Genomic DNA, 21101 nt, shown 5'->3' with positions numbered 1-21101 from the left:
CATCCGTTTCACCTTCGCCTCCCAAGGCGAATTACGCAAAAATTTGCAACACTCCATGCCATGCATAGATAAATAAGTGAATGTGCGGATGCCAATCTCTGTGGTAATACCCAGATGACCTACAAGTTGTCGGACAACGTTGCCAGTATTTTTTGGGCACTGCTTATAGGGGAAATCCTAATTGATATAAATTATTTATAATAATTACGTGCACTGTTACTGGGTCAGTTTGTGGTGGTAGTTTTTATTAGAGTTCATGAAGAAAGTTATGTATCTTGCAGAGTTATTGATATTGCTATGCTTTTGATTGAAAACGAAGCTATCATTTATGATTGAAGCAACTTGAAGTTGTAAAATGAAAATACCATATTTATGTTATATCCTGTTTATTTAGTCACACACACTTACCAGAGCTTATATTTATCCCCAACTAAAATATATCTGAGCTCTTGTTAGTTCCATGTGTATGAGAGAGCTATCCCCTTTTCCCCCATTTTTGTATTTGTTCAGCTTTAGGCCAGCGAATCGCAAGTAAATCCTTCCCTCAAACATCCTGATTATATAGCCAAGCGTTCACAGCTCCTGAGCAGTTATTACGTTTTACTTATTGCATTTTTCTGCTCTTTGCATTTTCGCTTGAGCTTGCAAAGCGATACAGGGGACTCGACTCGGAAATGGTAACGAGAATGCAAGGAGCCCCAGCATGTGGCTCATATGACATCTGGTCGAAGGAGGGGAAGGATAACACCGAGGACGAAGGCCCCCCTTTTTGAGAAGCTGTGCGCTCTGCACTTGGCCATTGTTTGTTTGTTTTTACAAGTCTGATTGAGGTGAAATTGCATATTTCTGTGCGCTTCTTTCATTTCATTTCATTTCGCACAGTTTCTCCCTCAGCAGGAGCTCCTCTTCGTCGCTCTCTCTCTCTGCCATGTCTGCAATATTTTCAAACGTTTTATTGAATGTCGTTTACCGCTTGCACTGCTTGCACCATTCCTGGCCTTGCCTTTTGCATTCCCCAGCTCCATCCTTAGCTCCATTTCCATCTCCGACTTCACTTATTTTACCTGTGTTCTCACCGGCTGCCTTGGCTTTGTGTTTATTGTGCGAATAAATGTCAACAATGGCGAAATATACATCGATTGCCGAGCGATTTAGATGGCAGAGTGATCGTGTATATTTATAAAGGAAGTTTGCTTGGCACAATCTTTAAAGCCAATGTTTAAAGATTTTTGAATACAAATCTGTTGTTTCGAATGTTTTCTCCCCTAGTAAGCCTTCCATAAGAGTTCAAGCTTGCTTTGTCTATACTTCATAACGGGCAGCTTCAATCATATATATTATACAAATATCTGTTTAACGGATAGAGCTCACAGAACCGAAGCCAGTAACCGAAATAAGACCAGACCATGTTTAATTTGTTAGAGTGTAAGAAACTTTCAATATCTTGTGGAAAAACTTTTCTCGAAATCCGATCTTCCTAGATATAAAGCACAAGAGTGTAAATTTAGTTGGAACCAGTACAGTGAAGCTTAATGCCAATGCCCAAGAGTTTGTGCCGCAACTAAAGAAACAAGAATCGACCACAGATGGAACTAACTTAAATGTTCAGAAAATAAAGCCAGAGACTGAGGTTGGGGATGAACGTAAACCGAAATGTAAACTGACCTTGCCATGGAAAGGGTTTCCCAAGAAGCCGGATAAGGGTAAAGAATCCATGGCACATAATATTTCCTTAGAATTAGTATTTGCCGATATTTTACAGCCTCTGGCGGTACTCAGATAGTTTTACTAAACGATATGGACTATATGATTGTGCCTCGCGTTAAGAATGCAAAGAAACACAAGGAAGAAACTCCACTTGCTGGCAAAGAAAAGCCCCCAGTAACCAAAGCAGAAAAGCCTCCAAAAGAAAATGTTCCTCTTAATGCCACATCTGCAAAGTTTATGGAAATTGAGGAAAAGCGACGTGAGAAGGAAAGAAAAATAGCTGTGGAGGCTTTGAAATTGGTGGAACAAAGACGCATGCGCGGCGCCTTGCTTCCATCTGCACAGAATTGTGAAAATCGCGAAGCACCGGCAACGCAGCCAATTGTTCATCTCTCAAGATCTCCCATTCGATATACGCCAGAGGAAAGGATCAAGGTGGATCGCTTGAGAGCAGCCAAGAAGGAAAGAATCGAAAAGGTCCTCAAAGAGATGGACAACGAGAAGATGGAGAAGGAGAATATGAAGAAATTGCAGCAGAATAAGTTATCCAATGCTCCTCCCATGGAAAATAAATCTATGACGGCTGCCCCCAGGCGATATATACCCACCACCAAGGAGTGGGATGAGCAGTGTCGGGCCAAGCATCTGGCCAACCCAAAACCAAATGCGATCAAAATCAGATCAACTGAATTTATAAAACGTGTGGATCCGAAGACTCAAGATATTCCACGTTATCGTCCACCATCCCAACTCCTTTTGGCGGAGAAACGCAAGGGAAATCTTACCCATTCGTTACCAATTCCAAATTGGACACCACGCCGACTGAACCAATCTTTGCCACCATTAAAGAATCGAATGGGTAAATTGATTCAACGTTATAGTATTGAACAGTTGCTGCTATTGGAACCACAGCCCGAGGAACTTGAAAAGCCAAATCTTGATGAGGGACTTCGTCGATTGCATATTGTGTGGGAATAAGAAAAACCTCCTTTACTTTTCATTTATCGTAGTAATTCTTTATAATTATTTCCAATTTGTTCTTATCATCATTTCATATTATATAATTTGAAGTGTGATTGTATACTTATATCTTTTGTGATCTAATAAAACAATCTTGCAATCTAAAACGAATTACTTTTTAAGAGAAAAGTTAGCATAAAATGTATGCTTTATAAAAAAAAATTCCCATCATTATTCCATCGAGTCAAAGGATGCCTGGTTGCTGTTGCACTTTGATCCCCGTAATTGAGCGCCGTAATTTGCTGCTGTTATTGGTGTGGCTGTCGCTGTCAATTGCAATTGCATCGGCCAGGTGCAATAATTTTTATACCATTATTATGCTTATTATGTTATGCCCGCCTACTGTGCAAAGTGCGCTGTTGTTGCATATTAAATTTCCCTGAAAATTTGTTTTAATTTCATTAACCAAGAGAGACCGAGAGAGGTGAAGAGTGCCAGAGCAATTTACACATTGGTAAAGAGTCCTTTCCGTTGCGTTGAAATACATTTTACAGGACGAATCCCCGGCGGGCCTTTGTAACCGAGGCTGAAGCGCAAAAATATTGACATGCGGCTATGGCAACGATTGCCATGGGGGTGAAGGGTCACTCCACTCTCTGTCGGCGATAGGAAAGGGGGATCCTCCTCTGGCAGTATCATATAACTTACAAACATTGCCCTTGTCATTTTTGCTGTTGTTGTGGCCTGGCCAGCATTGCGCAAATAAAGCGGGAAATTGTGTTTTTTTTTTTTTTTCAACCTTGTTTTTGCGTGTCCGGGAAAAAAGAGGAAAATAAATGCCAACAACAACAAAAGTAAAACACAAACAATCAAATGCATTTCACTGCTCGGTGTTCGTGAGTGCATGTGTTAAAATGACCTTTCGCTTTTTATTGTCGCCAGGTTTTTTATTTTTTACTTTAACGCTTTGATGCCTCCTTCTCACTTGGCATGTCTCCTCGACTATTTTCCATTTTCTGTTGTCGATCACTTGCAGTAATAGCTGGAAAATAAATAACTTAAACTTATAAATAATTAAGTACAACATATGAAAAGTCATGTACTTATTCTTAATTAGATTTCAGACCCATAATAAATGTTAATTTAAAACTTAAACCTTTGCAAGAGCTCTGAAATTGACCCTTAATGTTGCTCTACTGCAACTCTTACTACGTTAATTTTATTGTTCGTTTTTTTCACGCTTCAGGCTGTTGCATTAATTGCATATTTAAATTTATGCTGTTAATTGTTGGCAGCCCATGAGGCTCCGGATGCATTGCCTTCATCGCCAGTCGCCTCGAATTCCCTTCGCTGACTGAAAGCCATCAACAGCTCGTCCTGATGTGTGTGTGTGTGAGTGTGTATTTGCCCGGGAGTGTGTGGCCGAGGGTGTGTCTGGCGCCTCAAATTGCTATATTTTACACATACCATCCATAGGGAGAGGAGAACGCACTCAGGTTGAGTGAAATGCCAGAATTTTGCTATCAACAAAATTCAAGTTAAAAAAAAACCAGATTATTAACATTAAATTATTATTTTATAATATTTTTATACCCTTGCAAGGTATTTTAATTTTAGTCAGAAGCTTTAAACAAAGTGAATTTATCATTTCCGACCCTATAAATTGTATATATTCTTGATCAGCATTTATAAGGGTGAATTACATTATCAAAATTTTTAAAAATTTAACACATTTGTTAACTGAGTATGCAGATATATTAACCCAACAAAAACTAACACAGAACCGTTTTCCGAATGGAAATTAATTCTTTTTTGGCTTAGTTATGATCAAATACAATTTACACCAGTGCGTATACGTAATTTTTTTTCAAACTGCTAAAATTCCTATAATTAAAAATTTGAAAAATTCTTTAGGATGGGTATTTCTAATGTCTCCTCGGAAGTAATCCAGAAGAAAAGAAACAACTGATTGCATTTCAAGCTGTTCCTCTGTCTAAATTTACCTCAAAAGTATGCAATGTATTTCATTGAAAACAAAGTCACAAAAATTACGTATACGCACTGTCACAAATAGTAATGAAATGTGAAGAAAAAACAACCAAATAAAAAATATGTTGGCCGCAGTTTATTCCATTCCAAAGTACCAGCTCCGCCAATTATCAAGAAAATAGATGAAGAAATTTTGACTGAAGGTTTTGTTTCAAAAAAGTCACGAATTGTCAGCAAATCAGCAGTGAGCATTAAAAATGACGAAGAATTCAAAGCATAATTTATGTCAGAAGCTTGCAACACAGTGAAGCAGTCATTTCCGATCCTATAAACCATATATAATAATATATATTAACCAGCATCAACAGCCGGATCGATCACTCTCTCTCTTTGCCTCTAAATGTTTGATAGGCTGACACAAACTAACACTCTCTAACTCTCCCTTACTCTCACCTACTCACCCTCCCTTACTCCCACTTACACTGGCTGCGTATCTCTGGAGGTGCCTCATTCTCCCGCGCTCTCACTTTCTCTGCTCTCGGGCTGATCTCAGTCTGTCCGTGGCCTCCCCACTGTTAACATCGTTAGTGATTGTGAAAGTGATCTGATAGTGATAGTGATTGCGCATGGACCCCCAAAAATATGACGTGGCCAATGCAATACTTTGGGATAAACAAGATGATACGACGAAAAGCCTAATGGAAGTCACCAGGAATAGGTAGCTATGCATTTATTTTCCATTTAATTCCCCAATTGCCATGGATCCACATTAATTAATTGTAAAAAGATTCCTTAAAAGTATTCTTAATGTTCATAGCCTAAATTAACTATGAGTTATTAACGAATATTAATTGAATTTGGTCCAAAATGTTGCTACTTTATTATACTTTGATACGGTATTAACCAAATATATCTTCCACATCATTGGACAGGAAGTAACTTAGTGTATATATAAAATTAAGATAAAAAGAAATCTTTAAAGGCAGAAAAGAAACACACTGACTATATGTGAGATGCGATTTAATATTGAAAACATACATCGGAAAATTATTGTATAATTTTGGATATAAATGAAAACTAGTCAAGTTCTTTTCATACACATTTTTTTAAAGAGCTGGATAGTTGTCACTTCGATTAAAAGATAGACTGAAAAAAAACGTATATGGATTCTGGCAATAATTTAATCCCAAAGCCTGCTTGGGTACAAATATAAATTAAATGAAGAAAAAATAATTTTAATATACTCCATTCATACATACAAATCGTATTATTTTAAAATACAAAATCTATTAATAATTTAACCTAAAAAAGTATGCCAACCAGCTAATCAGTTTTAAATGAAAAATCCCACCCTGTAGTGGGAATATTGTTAATTTTCGAGATGTAGGCTTCTCAGGACCATGGTTGACTTACGCCTAGACCATTGTGAAGGCCATTCCGTGACCATTCCATGTCCCACATAGTCCACATTGTGTAAGCTGATTAAAGGCCGCAAGTTTGAGGTGAATCAGGAGAAGGAGGAGAAGGAGGTGAAGCAGGAGCAGCAGCTCAATTGGCAAACACTTTGTCGCACTAATTAAGCCACTTATAGGTGGTGGTGGGCTTGGGGCCTTGGCTGCTGCTGCGTTTTAGCCGAGCGTGTCACCCGGTCGTATGCGTAATAAATATTGTATGCAGAGGGGGAGCATCAGTATGAGAAGAAGCCTCTGCAGGCAGCATAGATAAGCTCTGCCTGGGCCTGGTTAGGGCAAAAGTTTTGCATCAAGTATTCCCTTTTTTTCTCTCTATTTTTGGGCAAGCGTGTGGGTCACTACGTGATCCTCCAGTGGCGACGTGACAAGCAGCAGCAGGAACCTCACACTGAATTGCCTTCATTTTCGTGCTTCCGCCTGCCGTGAGCAAAAGTGGAAAGTGCAAAGTGCACAAGATGGCTCCTCCTGCTTTCCATTCTCCAAAAAAAAACTGCAATTGCCTGCCTCAAAATGAATAGAGTTTTCTTGTATTTATGTCAACCGAAATTACTTTATCACTTGATTAGGATACATAACCTAAAGAACCAATAAGAGTTTGATTAAGTTCACTTGTGATTGGTTTTTTTTTTTACCTATTGCATTGCAAGTTGACAGAAAAGTCTGCAAATAAGGATACTGTAGAAACCTATACTTAAATATGGCAAGATTTAATCTTTAAGTCCAACTCCCCTTTAATTAATTATCTTCCATTGATCAGCTTGTCCCGACAGCTTTCCCTGGTTTTCATCCCACTGAGGGAGGACCTTTTTTCGAAAAGGACGAACGAACTGTGTGCTGTGCGGTTGGTTGCAACATAATATGGGCCGTGTTGTCACCGATTGTTGTAGTTGTTAACTTGGCCAATGTTTAGACGTCCTGTTGTTATTGCAGCTGCTTTGCTTCTTGTTGTTATTGCTGGCGACGCGTTACCTTTCCCGTCATCAACATCATTGTCGGCACCATCAGCGTTGATGGCTTGTTAAATTGCCTGTTTCACCTTGTTCCTGTTTTTGTTATTGTTGCACGTGCTGTCCCCATATGTGTGTGTGCCGGTGTGTGCAGGTGTGTACAGGTGTGCGTGTCTGGTTTTTGGCTGTGGCATACATTATGCACATTAGCGCACATTATGAACATGTACCCTGTGACCCTTTTTTGGGGCCCAAAACATGAATGCGCCAGAATATGAGAGAACATGAAAAATCAGGGCCCCGAGAACTGGACAAGCGACAGTTCGTGACCTGATTGGCAACTAGCCAGGAAAGGAAAAGCTCGGCTCCGCAAAATGATTTTTCGCTCTTAAATTAGCCAGTCGCCCACGCCGACCAGTTGAAAAATTAAGTCGCTCCTGACCCCTTTCTCCCCCTTCCCTTTTGCGCCAGGCTAAGTGTTTACGTGTGCAGTTTTTGGCCAGGTCAGTCTGTTGTTTTTTTTGGCCTAAAAGTACGTTACTCTGTCAACTGGAAATATCTTACAATTAACAATTGAATTTTTACTGCTTAAAAATATTTCTCAAGTCTAGCAGCTCTCTTAAAACATGAACATTAATTAAATACTTCCCTTTCCGTGGTAATCAACTCTCTGAAAATAACTCAATGAGAAACCTTGCTGAGTTTTATATAGATAATCCATGCTGAGTTGCGATTATCCCTTTTATGCGCCGAGTCCAGTGTCCTGGGACGAACTGTTGCCAGTTTAAACGCTACTTAAATGCACTTATATATGCCCCTCCATTAAGACCTCAAACCTTTGTGTGGCCATAATTATCGTGCTGCAAAATGGCTCAGGACCAATCGATGGTTAAAATGCAGACAGAAAAAGTCGCACATGACAATGAATGTTAATTGCAATGGAGAGACTGTCTCTGTCTGTCGCATTTTTTCCCCACTTAATTGTCCATCTCCTTCTCTTTCTCCGACTCTCTGCCTCTCTGTCTCCCAAACGATTCTGAAATTTACGCGCGCAAATTATGTTTAATAAATGTATTACAATAACAGAAACATTTTACATTAAGTGAAGCCGCAATTGTTAGTGACTGTGTGACTTTATTTTCTTTTTTTTTTTTGTATGCGGCGAAAGCAATAAAAAGATCAGCCAAAGGCTGAAATACAAGCGGCAGAAGTCATCAGCAGCTAATGGAAATGAAATATTTGTAATAAAAGAAAGGGGTTGTCCAATAAATTGCACCTTTATTGCCTGTGCAAAAAAAGGGGGAATTACAGCCCCATAAAACAGGTGTTAATTACCGCAATGCTGCCCCAAGTAAAGGGTTTATTAAGTAAATATAGTGCACTTGGACTAAAGATTTGAAATAACTATCTTGGTCACAAACTTAATCATTTAGAAAAGCACATGGACAGAATGTGCTAACCTTTATGCAAATTACTTTCATTTTTTATTAACAGATTTAAAAAACCAAACACAATTTTATGCAAAATAATATTAAACATTGATTGAAATTCATGGACCAACAATTTAATGTCATCATCAACTCTTGGTCTAAATTAATTAATTTTTTGCATGTATTCAATACGTCCTATTATGCCAATTGTAATCTGATTTTATTAATCCCGTATTGAGGGCTTTCGTTTCATTGGTTAGTCAAGTACTTTTCCGCATTATTGATATATAGGAAAAAAAAAACTATTTGTAAATACAGAACTACAAAAAAATGTTAATAATCCATTCACTGTGACCACCGAATTAGTGAAAGGACCCGGAAAAATGAGTATTAACTGCATAAACTGAGATTCAACAAGGCATGAAAATTTTTTCTATATATTAAATAAAAATATGTTAACTGGAGTATATTAGGTTTAGCGAAATAATTAATATAATAATAATATAATGTAATGAAAGGTAATGGTCTAAAAAACTCTAAAAAAAAAGTTCATTCTAAGATCATAAATAATATAATTTCAGTCTCTTCAAAAGTACTTTCACATGTTTTATATCTCAAAATGGAAGTATATTTCATAATCATATCAATCCTTAGCCTTAACCCTTGATGGCCAGGTGTGCATTTAACCTGCCACATCAGCTGAATGTGGCACTCATTAAGTTGACTTTAAGCCGCGTGGCGCTTTGGCGCATTAATCCTCTTGTTCAGCTTTCATTACATTTGCGCTTATCTGCATAATTGAAATGAATGTTTCAACATTATTTGCCGTTTTAAATGCAGATAAAAGTGCGCACAACAAAAAAATGTGAAAATATACCAGGAGATGTTTTTTTTTTTATGTATATAAAATAAACGCACAAATGTGCAATGACATATGAAAAACATATCATTAATTTTAAATAACCAAATTAAGCAATTAATTGCCAAAGACATTCCCGCAATACAAAAGTCCGCGACAGCAAATTTAATTTCACATTTCACTGAACAAACACTCAGTTGTAGAGAACCGATCCCAGCACTGGCTTCAATGCGATCCCCACTCCGACCATCATGAGTAATTAAAAATTAAATAACTATCAGCCAGAGCCAACAAAAGAAATATATATATATATATTTGCTGGTCAAAATGAATAAGTAAAGAGAAGAATATTCTTAGTTAAATTATTAATACTCTTTATACTTTAAACACATATTTTAAACACATATTTTAATGCAAAATAAAGCAATATAAAAGTATACAAAACTTTCTTAGTATTCATCTTTAAATTATGATTAAATTATGATTTCTTAAGCATTACTATACTCCCAGGAAGTGTATATTATTTTACAAATTACGCATTCGTTTTAAAAGCAAAAGTGTACAAAACAAAACAAACAAAAACGGACAGAAAAAAATGTGAAAATTTTGTCGACAGGCCGACAAACAAATGAAATTCATTAACAGCCTTCTAATTACACCAGACAATGGCTGCCAACGGACTGGTTTTTGGCCTCTGAGTGTGCATTTTGCATACAAATTGCCAAATTAATGAGCCCTCGAAAGCCACAGTAAATAAGGCCCAAATAAATTTGCAAACACATACAGATGAGAAGGAAAAAACTAGTAAAGATTGTTTTTTCTCATCTAAAAGTCAAATTAATAACTGATTGCGGTTGATAATTGAAGGGTAAGTCAATATTTGAAGTTCTCGGGTTGCCTTTATACGAATTTTTTCCAAAGTGAATCGACAAACGAAAGTAAATATTTAATATTTTTAAAAAGAAATATAGGGGACTTCAAGAAGCTGAAGTTTGTATACTCTTGTAGTTAGCCATTCGCCTTTGTATACTACCAATGAAGTCCGAGTTATGTGCTTTTTAAATTTACCAAATCAATAGTTTTATATCACAAGTTTTAGGGTAAAACAAATATCATAACTAAGCCAAATGCATTCATTTCAATTCGGAAACCTTTCAGTGCTAGTTTTTAGTAGGGCAACAAAACTGCATACTCAAACAAAAATCTAAATTTTGGTCGATTCTTTACAATTTTAACGAAAATATATCTAAGTTTTCAAAAAAAGTCAAAATGTTGGGAAATTGAAAATTCTGTAGTGTAGAATTTATTAAACATTTTCTTTTATTGAACTCTTTTCATTTATGGTATTTTACTTTATCGTATAGCAATGTTTCAAATATAAAATCCACAAAAATTTAAGATTTTCCTGCTGTATTCAGATGGAAAATACCTCTCTGTTAATTAACTTTTCTTTTGGCTTCGTTTTCATGGCCAGCTTCGATTGGTCCGGTGGCAGGTGGAAAAGAGATATTCAGGTGATAAGAGCCTTGCCATCAGCACTTGGTACATATGTTTGCCGAATCCCCCAACAAGCCAAAACAGAGTCAGACAGCCATCGAGAAAGTCAGAAGCCAGGAGTCCTGTCTGTCTATGGAGCCAGATCTTAGTTCACTTAAAATTTCACATTTCCTTCCGCACACTCGAAATGCTTGCGGGAAGCAAACAGGATTGCTATGAGGGGAAATCGGGGGAAAATCGGAGGGAAATGCAGGGCATGGCACATGGAACCTTGCACAGTAAAAGCTGCTGCTGGAGGAGCTTAAGTTAACAACTTATGCCGGTTGTGGAGATATCATGGCCGCAGAGCCGCTGCTGAGCTCCCGGGCGGAGCTGCAGGACCAAGGACATGGGACATCTCGCACAGAGAATGCATTTAGGAAGGAAATTAGTAAGTAAATGTCATAATTTGCCGAAGCCACTAGAAAAGGGCTTTGTGCATGAAAAGGGGATTACGTAGTCATTACGGACACATATGCCTGAGCTCTCACTTTCTCGCTCGGCAAATGGAAATTAATGAGATGAGATGAGATGGCAAGACGAGGATCCCTGGACTGTCATCCAGCGCGAGCTAATCAAAATGCAAATTTCAATTTGCCAACTTAAAACAAGAACACATGCAGCGGAAAACAGAAGGAAACGGAAGTGTAAATACAGTTTAAGAAAATATATTTATAAATTGATGATAGGTAAATAAATTAAATATTAAAATTTATATAAAACAGAGTAGTAAAATGAGTTAGATTAATATATTATCCATTTTCTAATTAATTTATTAACCAAGAAATACTGCAAAAGTTATAGTTCTTTTATGATATTTTCCAATTGAATAAGTATTTATTTTAAGTTAATTTTCACAAATGAATATTTGTTTATTTTCGAGTGCATTGTATTCTAGAGTTAACAATGCTTATAATAACGAAATCCAAATTGCTGCAAAATCTTTGACTTTTTACCTTGGCCCAGAGCAGGGAAATGAGAGCGAACCAAGGCGAAGACAGTGGCAGCCAAAGGATCCAAAGGACCCGAGGGGTAGCGGCAAATGGCCCAATAGCTGGCTATGCTAACTGGTTGTTGTCAACACAGACACAGTCACAGAGTTACAGACAGTGAGGAGAAACGGGAAAGGACATAGCCGAGCGAGAAACAGAGAAATTGAGGCGGACAGGAGCGGGAGTTGGACACAAAAGACGAGTCCCTAGCACGCCGTAATCCTTTTCAATGTTAACTTCCGCTGTGCCCACATTGCCCTTGGCAAATTACTTGTATCCTTTTCTTCCTTTTTACTTATATATATATATTTGTATATACTTCCTGGTTTCTACTTTTTCGTATTTTCGTTATTTTTGCCGCAACTTTTGATAACGTCAACAGAATTGAACATAGCCGCAAACCAGAAACAGCAACAATTTTATTCCCTGCTTTGGCATATATATATATTCTTTGACTTTGAATTTTCATTTTGGTTTTTCTTGTTTTTTTTTTCTCTCGCTCTTCTGTCTTTTGCCTTACATATTTTTATATACATTCTCGTTGCCTTTTGTGTGGTAACGGCCAAGGGATCCAGTAGGAAAATCCCTTTGTGCCACCGACGAGTTTGTCAATTTGTGGCAAATGCAGTAAACATCATCTAATTGACGTTGAAACTACCGCCTGCCAATGTGCCACAAAAGGTTCAAACCTGCCGCATTTTTCCCCCTGATATCTTCGTTGGTGTGGCTCCCATTGAAACTGTGCTTGACATCTGTCCACATGTCGTCCTTTTAAATCTCAACAAAAAGAGTTCCTTGGAGAAGGACAAGGGGTATGTTCAATTATTATGTTTTAGAATATAAAATATTTTTTCAAATTTACTTATGACCATACATTTATTCTTTAATTTGGAGTATATAACTTTATAATAAATATAAATAAACCTCTCTAGGGTATTAAATATTCATACCTTTCAAGACTTCCCCGATATATTCCCCCTATCAACACACCCCTAATCTCGGCTTGTCAACACTGACATCCGTGTGATTGGGCTAAAAGGGATACACAGGAGGGACTAATTCCTGCTTGGCTTATATAACCGGAAAGGCTCCTCTTTAAAGGCTGCCTGTCGCTGTCAGTTGGCTAAGGTTACTCCGGATAATGCTATTAATTGAGTGATGGATGATTGTGCATGAAATAATTTCAATACGAGCTTTACTGAAGAATTCCAGGAAAAATATGGAAAAGTGGTAAGTGAAAGAGTTAACAGAGCTGCGGAGCTGTCGCCTTTGGCAACAAGTCTATCAGTCAAAAATCAAATGTTTCGTGTGCGTGTGTGTCAACGCGATGAAAGTTGCAGAGTTCTAAGAAAGTTTTGCAACTAGAAATGCGTCAAGCGGCAAAAAGGGGAAAATTCAAAGATTTTAAACCTTAACTGAGCTGAGCTGTAACTAACAAAACGCTGGAAGTGCTAAAGTAAAAATATAATACTTGTTTTTGTAGAGTTAACGAACTGAAAATCCTCTTTTCCTGTAATAAACTTTGAATTTTTGATTAGCCTATATAAATATATATTAAAGTGTTTCAGGCATTTAATGAACAATGAACTATATAATCGAATTGAAAATCGTTCATAACTAAGCTTAACTTCGAATTATTTTAATCAATTTTATCGCTAGAACCAAAGTTTATAAAACTTATAACTTAGCCAAAAACCCATTAATTTTACTTAGGTAAGCTGTCCTGTGTTGGTTTTCAATAGGTTAACTAATCTGCATACTCAATTTTTAGGAAATTACAATTTTTATAAATTTTTTACAATTCAAACAATAAATAAATAAGTATGTAAAAATTGAACAAAATGTCAAAAATTTATTTTTGCTCTAGATTAATTCAGCTTTTGATTCTGATCAAGAATCTTTTTCATCAGTTTTTTATGTTATTTCCAAAAGAATGATTTAATTAAGAAAATAAAACTCAGGTAGAAATTATTTACTTGTTCAAAATTATACAGATTCAAACCCATTGATTATATTAAAATAATTATTTCCACAATCTATACTGAAATCTACCCATTTTCCAAGAAAATCTTTTTCGTTCTTCAACAATTTTTTATCAATTGTTTTGAAATTGTTAAAATTCCTTTCGGTTTTGCCGGCGTTTTATTATTTTCACTTCGCCGCCGTGTTGTTACTTGATTTGTTGTTATTGTGCCAGTTATTGTTGCTGCCCTCATTGCGCATTGTTTGCGCTGCTCGCGCTTCCCTCAGTTGCGGTTCAACGCGCCCGCCCAACGCCCCCCATTGCCACCCATTCCTTACCTTAACCCCTTACCGCTTTCATCATCATCAAAGACAACAACAACAACAAGAGGAACAGCGCCAACGAGCAATTTCTGAGCGCGGCGAAAACTTTTGGCCAAAAGAAAAAAAAAGAAAGGAAACTAACTTCGGCATGCCGAAGTTTGCATACACTTGCAGATTAAAATTCGATCACTGGGAATTAATATAATATAAATTATATATATTTATTCTAAAATACAATGAAGTAATGCCTGCTTTACATTTCATTCTCCGTTTTGCATTTTCCTCTAATTTTAACGATCGGCAGCTTTATGATATAGTAGTCAGATTTTCATAAAATTGTACAAAAAATTCCACATTATTTATATATATATTTTATATATATTTTAAATTTGCTGAAAATCTTTGTAAACTGATAAAGTTATAATATTTTTCTCACAATTTTTCGATTGTTCCTATAGCACCTAATCAACCGATTCGTCATGATCCGACTTATATACATACTAGTAAAATTATATAGCAGAATAACCCCATAGTTTTATTCAAATAGCTTGCTTCTAAATTTGTTCCAAAACAAATCTCGCACACCTGTTCATATGATTCCCAACTAGTTCTAACATCCCCGGAACGAAGTGACTGCTACGAACCAAGTTTCAGAAATGTGTTGTTACAAAAGTTACAAGTCATTGTTTATTAGTGTTCAAAGTTAGTAACTGATCATACATACTTACTGGTCATAGATACTTAGTGATCATAGATACTCACTTCTCATAGTTACTTACTGATCAAAGTTACTTACTGGTCATATTTACTTACTGTGTCAGAGTTATTTACTGATCATAGTTACTTGCTGCTCATGGTTAATTACTGTTCGTAGTTAATTACTGGTCATAGATACTTACTGTTTATTGATACTTACTTATTATAGTTACTTACTGATCATAGTTACTTACTGGTCATAGATACTTACTGTTCAGAGTTACTTACTGGTCATAGTTAATTACTGGTCATAGGTACTTACTGTTCAGAGTTATTTACTACTCCTAGTTCTTTACTGATCATAGTTAATTACTGATCTTAATTACTTACTGTTCCATATTAACTACTACATTAAAAATGGAAATGTTATTATTTTTTCGATTTCGTTGTTGATGCTGATCAAGAATATATATACATTATATAGTCGGAGATGACTCCTTCTCTGTGTTGCAAACTTCTGACTGAAATTATAATACCCGGCAAGGGTATAAAAAGGAAAACTTTTTCTGCACATGCCAATAGAGGCGAAAAAGGGTTCCACATGCGTGCAGGTGCACTCACCTGTGTATGTGTAAGTTTGGTTTAAGTTTTTAGCGTACACCAAAAGACAGAGCAGCAGAGCAGGCGAAGGACGCAGGACGAAGGACGAAGCCAGGCAGCGGTTCGGGCAAAGGCAAATGGCAAAAACTTGCACAAAAGACCAGCAGTCAGACAGCCTCAGAAGGCAAGCAAACACTTGACAAAAATTAGCAAGAAAAGTAGCTATCAATTTAAAAATATAATTTATACTTTTATATTTTAATCAGGAGATAGAGATAAAGGTAAAGAGCTTAGATTTGCATATGTAATTGAAGGGTTTAAGCAGCTCAAAGCATGGAAAATGAAATGTATGTATCATCAGAGTCTAAAGCCAGAATTTCGGGAATGTTTTATAATTTTTTTAAGCCTTTATAAATATTTTATTTATTTATAATATATATATTTTCTCCCCATTGTGCCAGTGTAATTGTGCGGGTGTGCGTGCTGCGTTGCGTGCCAGGCACACCTTGAGGAAAATTTTGCGCCTCGCCCGCAAGCAGACATTGGTTAACAAACTTTTCAACTACCTAACACACACACTCACACACACACCCACACACACATGCGTAGCTTGAGAAATTATTATAACACGCCACGTTGGCAACCTTTTCATATGCCAACAACTTTTGGACAGGATCTCCGGGCGGGAAGACTCCTTCCCTCCATGCTCCTTCGTCCTTGCCAAGCCCGTGTAGATATAAAATTATGCGCGTTTATTCGTAAATTAAGTGTGCTGGGGCTGTTGCTCTTTGAAAGTTTTTGAAAGCAAATCGTTGGCTAACTTGGCCAAAAAAAGAAAGGGAGCCCATGAGGGTTTTCGTTGCACCTCCGTACACCTCGTATGGTAAGAAGGCGGGTGGCACGTGCCTGGCAAATACCTTTTCAGGGCTGGGTGTTTATTAAAAATGCACAAGCCCTAAGTGGTCATGTCCTTCGATAGCCGCAGTAGCCATATTAAATTTATCTAACACGGTTCTTAAAAATACGTACTGCACGTAGGCGGAATGCCCATAGTTTAAGCCACACTTTCCCCAAACTCTCTTTTTTTAGTCTTAAAGCAGATGATAAAGGAGTGTGGGTAGGTGTCCTGTTAATTTCTATTTACAAAATTGTATTGATTTAAAATGTATTTAAATGCCTGGGAATTGTTTGCTATTTTACTGAGCAATTTTACCTATTTAAACTTGATTGAAAATGGCATCGAAAGAAAGGAGAATGTAAAACCTATATAATTAAAAAGGTTATTACAATTATACTAGTAAATATTATACAATATAGATATATATAACAAGAATCAATGATGAACCGTAAACATTATTTAAGCTAAATATTAGGCACTTAAATTCTTCGCTATTCAAATTTCCAAAATCTAAATTCTTAACTATCGAAGACCACTTCTTCCACTTCCTTCACTGCACCATCCTAAATGATCCATTTTCGGCATTTAGCCCCATGTAATCGATATAATCAAAAGTTTGCCCAGGACACGGCACTCTTCCATAGCCATGTGCAACCAAGGGGGCAACTTAGGAGGAGGTCGAGGAGGGGAAAATGCAAGCCCAATGGGGCAGACACCGCAGAATGGAGATGCCATGCAGCCAGCTTCGATTCCAAGGACGGGAAAATTCAGGTGCAGATGCCAAGCGAAGCGCAACGCACACAACATTATTGGCAGGTTGCAAAACCCCCGAAAACAGCAGCCGTACAGGTAGCAGCAATAGGTAAAGAGGTATTCAGGTAAGCGGGGCAAAGTGCTTTGAAGCGCGCTAAAAATTTTCAGATTTTCAGAACATAACATTTTACGGTTTCACGGTTCATTGCCACATGCAGGAAAAGTGAAAGATACATCGTCGTGCATGTGCACCTCACTTTTCATGAGTGGGGGCCACAGAGAGAAATCACAGTAAAGCTTAAAAGCCTGATATAAAATCTTTAATTGGGGGTTTAAAATTATCAAAAAGATATACATTTTATGCTATGCTTTAATCGAAAACAAAACAATGGCTATCATTGGCTTGTTGGCCTTTTTTTTACCACCATGAAAACCTTAAATATGAGTATTCAAGGTATATCATTAAATCAATATTTTTATGTGCTATTTTTGTAGCTAAATCAACACTTTTAAAATTTCATAACTTAGCCAAAAATGCATTAATTTCGAGTCGGAAAACTGTTTTAAAGTAGTTTTTATAAGGTTACTTAATCTGCATTCCAAGTTTTCAAATTAAAAAAATTAAATTTTTGCCAATTTTGGAAAATTTTAACAATGTAATTTACACCTATAAAATATTGAAAAAATTTCGAAAAATAAATCTTTTTCTCTGACATGGCCAGATAGATTCGGCTGTTGATGCTGATCAAGAATATATATGATTTAAAGGGTCGGAAATGACTCCTTCCAGAGTTATAAGCTTCTGAATTAATTATAATACCATATTTTGAGTAGATATTTATCTGAATTTTTATGGCACAATTTTTAAGAAATCAAATTTAAAAAAACTCATAGCTAAGCTAAAAATCCATTAATTTTAATTTGAAAAGCTTTTGTATGCTAGTCTTTAGTAGCGCACAAAAATGTATGTTCAATTAAAAATAAAATTTTTGTACATTTTTAACGATTTTTAACCCCTTATCTTTTTTTTTAATTTTGAAAAATTATAATTCGCATCTAGATCGATTCAGTTTTTGATTCTGATCAAGAATATATTTTTTATGGGGTCGAAAATACCATCTAGACTGTTTTATATGCTTCTGATTGAAGTAATAATACCCTCAAAAGGTTATTATTATATTGTAGTTTTCAAAATTAAACACTGGAATTTTATATTGAAATGTATATCATCTTAATTTAAAGTGTATCTGAGCACAATGAAAGCGATACCTCTCGTTTAGCAGCTTTGAAAATCGTTTGAACAGCTCGAGGAGTTGCTGAGGCCAGGGGATGGCAAGGATAACTTTTGGGTTTTTATTGATTTTGTTTTTGTTAAGTTTCAACAAAATATTTTAAGCAGTTTAGAAAGTGCTCATGTATATCACAAGAGTTCACATATCACACAGACGGTCAGACGTAGACGAATTCGAAATTTTTCCCATATATCGAATGCAACTTTTGCTTTATTTTGCCTTTTTTTTCACACGTTTTTTTCCCCGTATCGTTTCACCGTTGACGTTAAGCCTTTTGATTTAGCCTCTAAGCATATCGGATTTTCGCATTTTAATTCATTCAAAGTGTGAGCAGAGTTTTATCATGGTCTTTTTTATGGATTTTTCTCGCTTTTCATCGTGTATTTTTCGCGGTTTCTTTGCTGATGGAATTTCCCACAGATCAATTGAGTTTAATTGAATTCAATTTGCACTTTTAATGATTCATTAATAAAGAATCTAAATTTAATTGTGGTAGCTAAGGGGGCTTTTTTGATAAATTGAATATGATAAATACTTTTCTTTGGAATTATTTATTAATTAACTGATTTAATTTAATCTTCTTACAATTTGTAAATATTTTTAATTCAGCCTTTTGAAATTGAATCTAATCAAATCTAATGATTAGAAAACTTTAAATTACTCAGACAAATATATTGCCTAATTTTTATACTTCTAAAAGATATATTATATAAATTATATTTCTTTTTCCTGGAATATCCATCTTTAATCTCCTACTTCTTCTAAGTTTACTTATGGGCATAAATAAATGTCAGAGCATTTCCTGACCAGCCTCCTTTATATTGATAATTTATGTTTATTGCTTATGCAAAACGCAAAGTCCAATAAGCGGCAAATCAAACAAATTGCTGGAAAGTTTCCCAAAAACCAGAAGGAAGTGGCTGAACTCACTCCATTTTTGCGGGAAATGGAGCCGCCGAGCTAATGGCATTTTCTTTTGGCTCGTTGATAAGCCGCTCGATCTCACTGGCGGCGGAAAATTAGCAAACAAAGTGCGTAGCCTTAAATGCCTTTCCCTACGGCTTTTCCCCTCTTGCATTTATTGTTTTTCATTTTCGGTTTTCCGCAGAGGTGAAAATTGTGTGCGAAAAAATCGTACGTGCATGAAAATGAATGGCAGGGGCCGAGTGTAATTGTCCGGCAATGGGATGGGAAAAGCAGAAAAGCTGCCCGAGATGATAGCGTTTCCAAAGAGATTGGCGATGTTCACGAGTGGTCAGGTGTTTGTCAGAGATATGACCACGGCACAGCCACCTCCCCCAAACCGCCCATATGATTTAATGTTAATCACATTTAAGGTGGCATCAGGATAAGAATAAAAAAAGAGGATCAGGAGCAGGAGCACGAGCTGAGCGTATTGAAAATACAAGCTCGTAAATTAAAATTTACACCAGCAAACCGCAATGAATAGCAAAAAAGATAAAGAAGTAAGGGGAATCGTGGGTATGTAAAGATATAATACTTTATAGAGGTCAATCTTAACATTTTTAATATAAAATATTTAAAAAGGTTTTGAGTTCCATAAGAAAGAATATTTCCAAATACGTCTATTTTAGTTATATTCTTTACATTTATTTCCATAAAATATAAAAATGTTGTGTGCTGAAATATATATAAATATTTTCTTGGACATAATTGTAACATTTTTTTAACTGGCACAGGAGAGTAGCCAACGTGCCGATAGAGTCTGAGATATGGTACCTCTCACAATGGCCAAATGATGCTGCTACTTGGCTTTCCCGCAACTTTTCCATCTGCCAGACTAGGCCCATAAATTTTTACTAAGCACACGCAGTGCGCTCTCCACTGTCCTGTTTTGGCCCGGCTTGGCCTGGCCCGGCTCCTTTCTGGCCTGGTCATCTATTTCCCTGGCCTGAGAGATGTGTCTGCGTCTGCTGTCCGTAATTTTTTCTCTTCGCTCTTTTTTTTATCGTTTAATTAAAATTCGCAACACGTAAATCCATTTGAGCCGCTGCTGCAATCTTTACTTTAACCTTAAGGCGGTCCAATCCCAATCCCAAGTCCCAGTCCAGCTTCAGTGTTTCCATCTGCCATTGCCGAGTTCTCTGTGAGTGTGTGTGGTAAATCCTATTTTTCTATTTTGTTGCCCCATAAAACCACTTTACACAATTTTCGTCTTTTGTTTTTCGATTTTCTCCATGTTGTTCAGTGGCAATTTCTTTGTCTATCCTTCTTCAGATGCTCTTATTGACAGAGAGTTATTTTGGAAGTCTGATAGAGTTTCTGTTACATCAAAGATTTGTTTTATTAATTAGAGGATTTTTTTATAAGGTTTTCTTAGGCAGACTAAGTAGAAATTTTCCAAGTAAGAATAACATTTAAACTTAAAGTTGTGGAAGAAGATGTTTATTAACAAATCAACGAATCAAAAATTTGACAAGAGTTTAAAATCTATCTTTTAAGATATTTATTAATAGTTCGAGCTTATATATATTGTATTTTATTTTGTTATCTTTAAGGTTAGTTTTTCCTTTTCTAACTAAATTTTTTTAGGGTATTTTGAGTTTGAATTTAATTTTTTCATTTTGATTTCGCTGCTTGGTTTGCAATCGCAGCTGTTGCTGGTGTGGTTGGTTTGCTGAAGCCCTGACTTTTACCAATTATTGCTAGTGCCGGGGCCAGCC

At 36.4% G+C, this 21101-nt stretch overlaps 1 protein-coding gene across 1 annotated transcript; it reads left to right on the top strand.

Moving 5' to 3' along the window:
- The first annotated feature begins 1266 nt into the window (after positions 1-1266).
- LOC110184917 (uncharacterized) lies at positions 1267-2834 on the top strand. Its single transcript, XM_020953562.2, has 3 exons — positions 1267-1425; positions 1482-1703; positions 1763-2834. The coding sequence occupies exons 1-3, from the start codon at positions 1407-1409 to the stop codon at positions 2683-2685; spliced, it is 1164 nt and encodes a 387-aa protein (XP_020809221.2). The 5' UTR covers positions 1267-1406; the 3' UTR covers positions 2686-2834.
- The last annotated feature ends 18267 nt before the right edge of the window (positions 2835-21101 follow it).

Source organism: Drosophila serrata, unplaced genomic scaffold, assembly GCF_035046125.1.
Source record: "Drosophila serrata isolate PLE 108 unplaced genomic scaffold, ASM3504612v1 contig_275, whole genome shotgun sequence".
NCBI classification, from domain to species: Eukaryota; Metazoa; Arthropoda; class Insecta; order Diptera; family Drosophilidae; genus Drosophila; species Drosophila serrata.
Note: the sequence above shows the minus strand (reverse complement) of the source record. Positions and strands in the feature narration are given on the sequence as shown.